Here is a 10,151-nt window from a genome sequence, read left to right as displayed (position 1 = left end):
CTGACTGACTGACTGTCTGTCTGACTGACTGACTGACTGACTGACTGTCTGTCTGACTGACTGACTGACTGACTGACTGTCTGTCTGACTGACTGGCACTGGTTGCAGAGCGCTTTCATCTCCTGCTCTAGTTTGTCTTGTGGATGTTTGCACTATTCCTACAGAATTCTCGGCCTAATCTTTAATTCATTGTCAGCCAGGGTTCATAGCAGGTTCACGTGGAGAACACGACGGCTCGCCGCGCCTCACGTGTCTTCACAGAGAACACAGGAATTTGCACACACTTACCGGGAAACGAACGATGCATAAATTTACGTGAATGTAGGTCAGTGTGAAGTGCAGCTTAAAAACAAAAAATGAAAAAAATTGATGTTGGAGAAAACTAAAGGGCATCTGCTGTTGGACAGGACAGTGTGAAAAGGAATGTTTGGTTTTAACCTAATGACACAGTTCATTATACATTTGTAATGAATTGCAATTTAATGCACGAAATTCAACACTCACCAGGTAGAGCCAGTTTTAAAACGGAAATTAAAAAATAATAAAACTCTAAAACCTGCATCACAGGTAACGAGTGATAAAATGCTGGCGTTAATTGAAAGATGAGGAAACAATACCATATGGCAGTGACCATCAACTGGCAGCCCGCGGGCCGAATCCAGCGGGCTGAATAATAATGTTGGACAAAAATGCGATTTTTATTTTATGTCCGGCCCCCAAGGTGCCTGTCCAGAAAAAATCTGGCCCTCCGACAAATAGACTTGGTGACACCTGCCATATGGAATATTTATATTTAGGAAGGTAAAGTAGGAGATGGGTTGGCTGTAATTTCTCTGCCTTAGTTAATTATTTTTAACATTTTTAAATATGTATTTTTTTTTCTCTTTTATATCTTGTATTTATATGTTTTTACACTTATTTGGACGTTTTAAAAGTGCAACAGCTGCAGATTTTTTCTTAGCTGTTGCCTGGTGTCATTCAGGCCTAAACCAGACGTGACTAAATGACTGTGGACCAGGTTCATAACCAGGTGCTCATTTCCCTAACATTTCCTCAGACGTGGTCAACACTGACACATAAAAGTCTGATCTTTTTTATTCTATGTTGTGTAGGTAAAAGTGTACAACCTGATGCAGTACGAGCACGGGGCGGACGATGTTCTAGTGATGGCAACTGACGGCCTGTGGGATGTCCTGTCCAATCAGGAAGTAGCTGAAGCAGTTACCAGTTTTCTAGCCAACTGTGACCCTGATGATCTGCACAGGTGAAAAACATCTAACGTTTATGTACAAGTGCACGGCAGACGCTGTTGTTTAATAACTCAACAGACGTCCACAAACCATTTTTGCTAGTTTTTTTAAACCGAAAATGCTCCTAGTAGGTAGGTTAGGAATCCATTATTTTTAAACACAAAATTATGCTTCAAGGTTATTTTTCCACTTATGCTCTTATAAGAAAGATGTCTCATATATTTGTACCAAGGAAATGCTAACAGTAGGCTAAAGTAATTATAGCAATTATATTTATATATTCAAATATATGTACAATTTGGAAAGACCTAAAAAATATATCTGGGGTGGTTATGTAAACAAGAAGTTCAACAATTCAAATCCAAACAAAACGTTGTCCAAAATAGCAAATTAATTAATAACAGGTTCAAAAGAGCTAATAATTTAGCCCAAAATATAGCCAAAAATAAAAAAAAAAGTTTCAAAAATGGTTCCACAAAAAAAGCTAAAAAAAACAGTTGCTTGTAGCTAATAATGTAGCTGAAAATATTTATGTATTGACAGAAAAAAAGTTTAGCCCTTACAAAAAAATTACCAAATATAGTTTGCACAACAAAGCTAAATTTAAGTAGCTAATAGCTAAGATTAAGCCACAGATAGCACCACACCTCCCATCATGCCTCACATGCTGCGTTATATTGTCCAGATATACAATGGCAGCACAGGACCTGGTGATGCGAGCCCGCGGCGTGCTGAGGGACAGAGGCTGGAGGATCACCAACGAGCGTCTGGGCTCAGGAGATGATATTTCTGTTTTCATCATCCCACTGATGTACGGAAACCGCCAGCCCTGAGGAGCTGACTGACTGAGACGCTGCCGTTCAAAGACTCTGGAGAACCTGAAGGCACTTAAACCAACAGGACTGGTTAGTCCTGAACTCAGATTCCTCTTTCAGTCTAGTACTTTCCACTGTGCTGTTGGTACTTATATTTCCTGGTACATGTAGATGTTCTTTCTGGGTTTCTCCACGGGGGTTCAGGTGTGATCTGAACCACCAACTGGTCTAACTTACTCTGACGCTTTTTCTTCCTTAAATGAAATTGTTGAAGCACTTATACAGGATGGATGAGGTGACTGCTCCTATACTCAACGTGTCTTCTTTCTACCGTTTCTTCAAGGTTCTCTCGTTCTCCCGTCCCGATGTACAGTTAAGCTAGTATATTCTAGAATATTACCTCCTTCATCTTCTGACCCTAGACGGCGTTCACTGGTCAGGGGCGTTTTGAGTTTTGCCACAGTGTGGCTGTAAAGGATTTTTCTCTTTGCTTGAACTTTTTTTTTTTTTTTTAAATCCACTTTGTTGAACAGATTGTGTGCAGAAGGAAAAAAAAGATGAAGCTGTCGACGATCTGTAGTAGCAAGACAGATGTAGAATGTGTTTTACTGGTGAAATAGAAGAAATAGAGCAGAATCTGAAGGTTTGAAGGTTCACAGAGGAAGCCTAGTTGATGTGTAATGATCGAAGAGAGAGAGAGAGAGAGAGAGAGAGAGAGGCGCCATATGTTTATCACGAGAAGAAAAAAACCCACAGGTACAAGTCCTTTAATCTGATATTAAACCCATACACATAGATTAGACTTTTTTAGTGTTTCTAACAGTAATTTTTGGAGGCAGGCTAAAGGATACTTTTAGCTCACTGCAGCTCAGCAGGACAAAGCAGCAACAGCTGGCAACCCAAAGTTGGACGTTATCGTGCCAAAGGTCGTCAGCTGCCAAAAGCTCTGAGGGCTAGGGTAGTTCACTGCTCGGAGGAAGGAAATGTGTTGCTAAGTATTGGGTTCCTTCGATAGACACTATAAGGTAAGGTTCTGCCCTAATTTAGCTAGGTGGTTTCCCAATGTTTGGTAGCGACCTAGCTAGTTGGCCTTTTAGCTGTCCAATTGTAGGTAGCTAGCCGACCATATGTAGGTGCTAAACTCTCCAAAACGTAGCTAACTGGTACAGCAGCTCTGACCAAAGGACGCTTATCGCTGCTCGATTAAAGAACAATAAAAAGCTACTTATAATGTTGAGTACGTTCCTGAGATGACAATCCTCGTGGTTTCAAAAGTAGCCAGGCTAACACGTTGTTCTGCTTTTTATCGTTTGCTAAGCTAAAAGGCTTTTTGCCTAGCTTTGCAAAGCTTAGTATGTTCCGAGGTCCAATCACAGCTTGTGACGACAATTAGAGGAGCTAATGTGAAGAGTTTTTTTTTTATTATTTAACCATGAAATAGTCAATTCAAGCTACATTTATAATAAAAGAAAAACTCAGAAAAGGGAATTTTTACTGTTAGGCTAAATGACTTGTACTGCAGTGGAGCTGCACTTTATTTAAGGCCGACCCACGTTTCCCCCAGAGAGGTCGGGGTATTGAGGAAATTCCCTGCAGCAGGGAAAGATTAAGTAAAACAATAATCATCATTCGATCAATCAATCAATCAATCAATCAAACTGCGTGAACCTTTAAAATAATCAGCTGAAATCTCCCTTTTGTTTGAGCTTGTTCTGCATGTTTCCTAAACTGTAGTCGTGACAGAGTTGTCTTTGCAGAGAGACGTTTGGAAACAACGACGTACCGTGTTTGGATGTAGTTATTTACTTACTGTGTGTCAGTGCATGCAGTGATTTATCATAGGCCTGGGAATAAGAATGACGGTGCAATGGTTGACATGCATTTTGGGTTTTTTTTGTTTGTTTTTTTCTCTAATGGATTGAATCTACAGTGCTGTTATGTACAGTATAAAAAGCGGTGTAGTGTTTGTAAATGTGTTGTAACCATGCATATATTTATCGCTAGGCAGTTGGGTTTTTTTTCCACTTCGATAATTACGGCTTGACATTTAGTGACGTCACTGGATGTGAGTCACTGCTGGGGACGATAATGAAAACAAATCTGAAATGCTTTAAGACCAATGGAAAACCAAAATAATGTTTTGCTGTCGTGTTTTTGACTGATCTGGAGTTATAAGGAGTAGTGAGCATTAACTGGCAGCCCGCGGGCCAAATCTGGCCCATAGAGCCGTCCAATCCGATTTCAAAATAAATATCAGATAATAATGGCCAAAATGTTTCAATTTGTAAAATTTAATTTAATTTGAATGTACTGAAAAATTCTGGCCCTCTGAGAAATATAGTTGGTAACGCTTTCTCTAAAGTCTTGAGATAACTTTTTTTCTGAGCGCATCAAATGAAGAATTTTGCTGAAGGAACAAATCCGTTGAAATATCGCTGATTGGTTTCAGGGTTTAAATACTATTTTTCAGCAAACCGTTTAGCCAGCTGTGAAATGTGTCTCCTTCGTTTTACCCATCCATGAAACAAGAGCAGACGGTTTGCAGAACAGGAAAGTTCTCAACACGTCACTGTCCAGGATGGGATTTAAACCGGCAATCGTCTGATGTTCTACTTGGCCAAAAAAAAAAAAAACCCTTTTGACACAAAGACAATCGCCGCCTAAACTTTCCTGTCGAAGAGAACAGAACCCAGCCGTCGGTAGTGTAATCGCTGCTCGTGCGAAAACAAGCAAAGATTTGTGCTGTGAAAAAAAAAAGGCCCGAGGACTCTTTTCCGTGAGCGTAGCCCATTAGGGGAGAGCATATCTCTCATATCTGGTGACATACTGTACTTCCTACTGCTAAATGACTGAAGCTTGTGCAGAGTCTGGATGAAAGAAACTACTGTTAGAGGTTTTTTCAGCATGTTGCCTGATAGGATAAGACGGTGAGAAGTGACAGCATCCAGCTGCTAATTAGCTCAACCTAGCTCTTCTCATAAAGACTGGAGACAGGTGGGGAGGTGGCCTGTTAGCCTGGTACCTGTCTCCTGCTCTGCTGCTCACGTCTGATGTGAACACAATTCACTCCGTAGAAAAGCAGGCCCTGAGATGACAAATTAACATATTGAGACAGAAATGTGAGGATTGCTGCACCACAGCACAGACTGCTGTACGTGGAACTCACTTGCAGGGCTGCAACAACCAATGATTTCTACAGTCAAGTAATCCGACAATTAATTAAAACCAGTCAACATAGAACCAAGTCAAACTAATGCAAAAAAAGTTTGATAGTCACAGCCCCAAAATGCTTTGTGGTTTTATACCAGGGGTCACCAACGTGGTGCCCGGGGGCACCTGGTAGCCCCCATGGACTACCTAAGATGCCCGCGTGGTATGTTCCAAAAATAGTAGTCAACAAGAGGGTCAAAAACTGTACTGTTACTGTGCTTTTTGAATCAGTTACCCTTGCAATCATATTCAAATGAGCACAATGACGATGGTAAGATGTCTGTATTCAACGAGGAGCTCTTCATATTACGTGAGTACCCCTGAAGTAGCTCTCAAAAAGGTTTCATAAAGGTTGATGACCCCTGTTGTATACCAACCAAAACTTTGTTTACTGTCAATCATGAGCAAAGGAGCCACTTCATCACATATGTTAAAGTCACAGCCCGTGGTAATAGAAAGTTATGAGTCATCTGATTTATTCAATCAACTTTTCTTAAAGGCTTTATGGTCTCAAATACCGGATATTAGCTCTACTGTAATAAAACGCTATGTTTATTTAGTAAATATGAAGCTATATATACAGGGTGTGGTCGACAGCTTAACCGTCCAATAGAAACCTGGCAGGACGTTTCTTCTCCAGTTGCAACAATGTTGTGTAATTTTCACTTTGTATTTATGGGAAGCTGGAAAAACAAACCAGCTACAGCGCTTCGTCCATTTCTTATATACACTTTATGGCTTAGCTACAATGAGCAGCTGCTTGTGTTTTAGCTGCATAGTCTTTTTGTATAACTTGATATATTTTCAAGACTCTTGATGTGTGCCATTTTTTCGCATTTATATCAAAATCTTTGCAGCTGACAGTGATCTACATTTCCTTTGACAAGCAGCAGCCATTTACTAGTACCTGGTGTTCACATGGTGCACTTTTCCTCTTGTACATTCCATGGAAAAAAAAACTTGATTTTTTTATTTTTTTGTGCTAGTATTCTTTCTACATTTTGCTAGGGTTACCATTAGGGAATTTATGTAGCAACAGTTCATCTGGTATTAATGGTATTTGTTCTTAACCTGGGCCCTGAAAGAGTTGAGTCTTTGTTGTGAAGGGAACAGGGAACAGGGATTTGTGTTCAATGTTTATTGAGCCTTGTTTTCTATTCTATGAATAGGATTTGTGTTCAATGTTCATTGAGCCTTGTTTTCTATTCTATGAATGTCAAAAATATTCTTTTTTTTTTGTCATCCTTTGGTGCCACCCAACTGCTGCGCATCAACTCAGGTTCAACTATGGTGTAGTTACAGTGCTGTTGCAGAGTGGTGGCGTAAGAACATGATGGTTTATTATTTTCACAGAATTTTTAAATGGTTTGAGACGTTGTATATGAAACTTGGTTATGAAATGTTGCTTTGTTCCTTCTGCTCTACTGTAGGTTTCGATTTTTACTACACTGTTAAAGTAGTTTCTGCTCTCTCCGTTTACGACGAAAATTACAGCTTTGTTTTCTGTAGCAAAGAGGACATTTAAGCCCAGTAGGGAAACCACTGAAGTGACCGTTGTGCTATACCCTCAAATTCTGTTTGTGAATGTGGAATATTCATTTTATATCGGAAAAAAAGATCGTCAATATTTTAATGTTTCTTTGTGCGACTTTTTGATGATACAAACAATGTTTACCTCTAATGTTTCTTTTTTCCAAAAATGAAGACAAAAATACAATAAATGTTGAAAATGTACGTAGAAAGATTAGTTTGTGTCATTTTTTTGGAACAGAAATGAATTACTCAGATTGAAAGAACTACAAGGTATCAAACTACGAACAATAACCGTCACTGTTTCAAGTCATTTCTAACCCCTCGCTCATGCAGGAGAAAAAGTTACTAATGAAAGATGAAAATACAGTTTATATTTTTAGTCGAGAATGCAACGTTTTAAATCGAACGCTAGCATTACCAAAAAACAGTATAATCAGCTTTGGTACAGTAATAAAAACAAAAATCAATAATCAACACTCTAAAATGTTATTTTTAATGGTGTTCGTACCTGTCTGAAATATTGTCTCAGCTTCATAAATTATCATAAAACAGCTAATTTTGTCTAAAAATATGTAAACTGATTCTTAGGGGTGTGGAGATATGAGACAAAGCTCCATACCGAGTGAGAGACGCACGACAAAATTAAAATAAATGAATTTAAATAAAGTGTGACAATTATGACAAATCTGTAGAAGAAGTCTTCCAAAGCATCAACTGCAGACTTTTGTGCAATTTTTATTTTAGAAAATAAATAGTTTTAGATATTTTTACATTTTTATTTAGTTAAGTCTCACACCAAAAATAACTATTTAATGATTTAATTGACGTGGATTGACTTTGATTTGATGAATAAATTGAGTGTTTTTGTATTTTGTTGTGGTTACATTGATTGTTCCGTCATTTCCTACGCTCAAAAACGTCCGTCAAAGTGTTTCCGGGAGAAAACTAGCATGACCTGACGTGACCTGACGTAACGTGACGTGATGGAAACAACCTTCACGACGACGACGTTTTAATATCGTGTGACGTGACGGAAACAGCCTTCACGACGACGACGTTTTAATATCGCAAGATATCGGCACTTCCGCTCTCACCAACCGTTACTCTTCAAATTGTATTTTTGAACGTCGGGTGTTCAGAAACGAATACATTTTTATGTTAAGTCAATATTATTGTGTCCACTGTATTCGTTACTTAAACTCTTAATTGCTCATTAATATTTAAATACTTCAGTTTTGAAGTATCCTACCTGTCTGTAGGTAGTAGTGGTCCATTCTGTAGAAACAGGACTCGGTGCCGACTCTTCACAGTCATCTTTAACTGCTGAAGGACGACAGCAACATGGAAGCTAAAATGAACATTTAAGATTTTAATCCAACATTCCATCAACCAAATGGCATAATTATTATTTTACTTGACGTAAGACGGTAACCAGCCCACACACCTGTGATCTCCACCTTCGTCACTTTCTCCAAGCGACCTTGCGTCTGAGCTTATTTCGTAATAGTTACGTAGCTTAATATATTTTAAATAATGAATAAAAAAATAAAATATATAAATATTTTCTTATTATTCTTAAATAACATGTTTTTAACTCCTTAACACAACTGCTGCGTTTTTCTCACCGGCTGGAATCTCTACAGGGGCGTCCTACGTCATGACGCTGTAGGTGCGTCATGGGTTGCCAGTTATTCTCCTGATGTGAGGTTGCCAGGTCGTGTACAAATGACCATCTAACCAGCCAGTTCGTCAGATTTAATCCAATGTTTTTTTTTATTAGCTGATTTTTGAGTTTTGTCCAGCCGCTAATGTCTGTACCAAATGAAATTGACTGCCGTTATTTACGTTGGCCTTAAATAACACAACTAGATCTATGTAACGCCATGAAATTCAAGGGGCCAACGCTCACTTACCTGGTTTACAGAACCTGATCACAAATGACCAGGCCAGGATAATAAATGCTAATGTGTAATTGTTGGGAGAAAATATAGAGAAAATCCACACACACACACACACCAGGTACAATGTCACAATCTAGATGTATTTTATTAATAATAAAAAAAATAATATATCACTTGCATGTTAGTTAAATAACACTCTTTATTTCAAAGGACATGTGCAGTTCGTATCACTTTATTCACACGAGAGCTCCAAGGTTAATTTGCAGGTACGTCCGTTACAGTTAATAATGATCATGTAACAAAACCACGTTCTTTCCCGTTCCCTCGACTGTTCTCAGGTTCCATTCCTGCGCTGAAAGTCACCAGCGCTGGCAAGGCAGTAGATTGCGCAGTCATCTCCATAAGGGGCAGTGTGACTCCCCGACCAACAGCACAAACTACTACCTCAGCCAGAGGCATGGTCACATCTGTGCTCCCAAACATCCGTCAGTCTTCACCGACTCCATGCTCCATCCACTCCGCGTGTCGCTGTGCGTAAAAGCGCACGACTGAGGCGGGGGGGAAAAAAGGACTAAAACGTGGCTGAATGACACAGAGAGAGAGAGAGAGAAGAAGAAAAACCCCACCCTAATCCTAGAGGGTGAGAAAAAAAAAAACACACCTCGTGTAAGATTTCCCACATTTCCTGCACCCGCTGTTCTACCTCATGTGACCTCGGAGAGAGTGACAGATGGCGGCTGAGGACACGGGAGCCCTGCGTGGCTCTCCTGAGGCCAACGCCGAGCACATACACGCACAAACACGAGTGTCTGTGAATCACCGGTGTCGTGAATGTTCACGTGAAAAATACTGAGATTAAAATTAAGATTAAAAAACGAGTGATGGCACGAAAACCACAGGTATAGTAGGAAACCACCGAAATCGGCAATTACGCGTAGAAAACACCAACACACACACACACACACACACGATCAACGGTTTAACATGTAAAACAGTGATATTTATGATCAGCTCAGATACATTACGTTTACATCCGTCATTCAGTGCCACACGTCCAGCTCTATAACCGCAGGTCAGTCTGGGTTCTGCTGCTGCTTTCCCCCCCGCTATTGTGTCTCTTTCTGCCGCTGCGTCTGGGGGAGAAAAAACAAAAAACGTTAAAGTTGTCCCGATTCAATCCTTTAAATAAATATATTAAAAAGAAAAAGAAAAACAAAATGGATGCGGAGCTAAGACACTGCGACAGCGCGAAAAGAGCTTTTCTCTTCATTCCCGTCTCTGTCTTCTTGCGTCTCCACGCAGATGTCAGCAGCAGGAAGGTGTGGAGGGAATGGAGTAGATGTGGAGGCGAGGCGTGGGTAAGACTGAAGGAGGGGGAGAGGGTGGGTTGGGTAGGGGGAGAGAGAGAGGGAGAGAGAGAGAGAGAGAAAGGAGCAGGTGTC

The 10,151-nt window shown here is 39.9% G+C and overlaps 1 protein-coding gene and 1 long non-coding RNA gene across 2 annotated transcripts in view; one reads left to right on the top strand and one right to left on the bottom strand.

Annotated features, from left to right (window-relative positions):
* Positions 1-4,698, top strand: part of LOC103382909 (protein phosphatase 1H) — a 24,441-nt gene extending 19,743 nt beyond the window's left edge. The window contains exons 9-10 of the mRNA XM_008315886.3: positions 1,113-1,264; positions 1,936-4,698. Of these exons, the coding sequence (XP_008314108.1) occupies positions 1,113-1,264; positions 1,936-2,083 (300 nt within the window). The 3' untranslated portion in view covers positions 2,084-4,698. The remainder of the gene's footprint in view (positions 1-1,112; positions 1,265-1,935) is intronic.
* Positions 1-10,060, bottom strand: part of LOC107988890 (uncharacterized) — a 31,799-nt gene extending 21,739 nt beyond the window's left edge. Inside the window, exons 1-2 of the long non-coding RNA XR_001760428.2 lie at positions 8,253-10,060; positions 8,058-8,156 (exon numbers count right to left, since the gene is read on the bottom strand). This is a non-coding gene — a long non-coding RNA (uncharacterized LOC107988890). The remainder of the gene's footprint in view (positions 1-8,057; positions 8,157-8,252) is intronic.
* Between the last annotated feature and the right edge of the window lie 91 nt (positions 10,061-10,151).

The sequence above is a fragment of the Cynoglossus semilaevis genome, chromosome 8, assembly GCF_000523025.1.
Source record: "Cynoglossus semilaevis isolate Cse_v1.0 chromosome 8, Cse_v1.0, whole genome shotgun sequence".
Taxonomy (NCBI): domain Eukaryota; kingdom Metazoa; phylum Chordata; class Actinopteri; order Pleuronectiformes; family Cynoglossidae; genus Cynoglossus; species Cynoglossus semilaevis.
The sequence above is the reverse complement of the archived record's forward strand: the minus strand, read 5'-3'. Positions and strand labels throughout refer to the sequence as shown.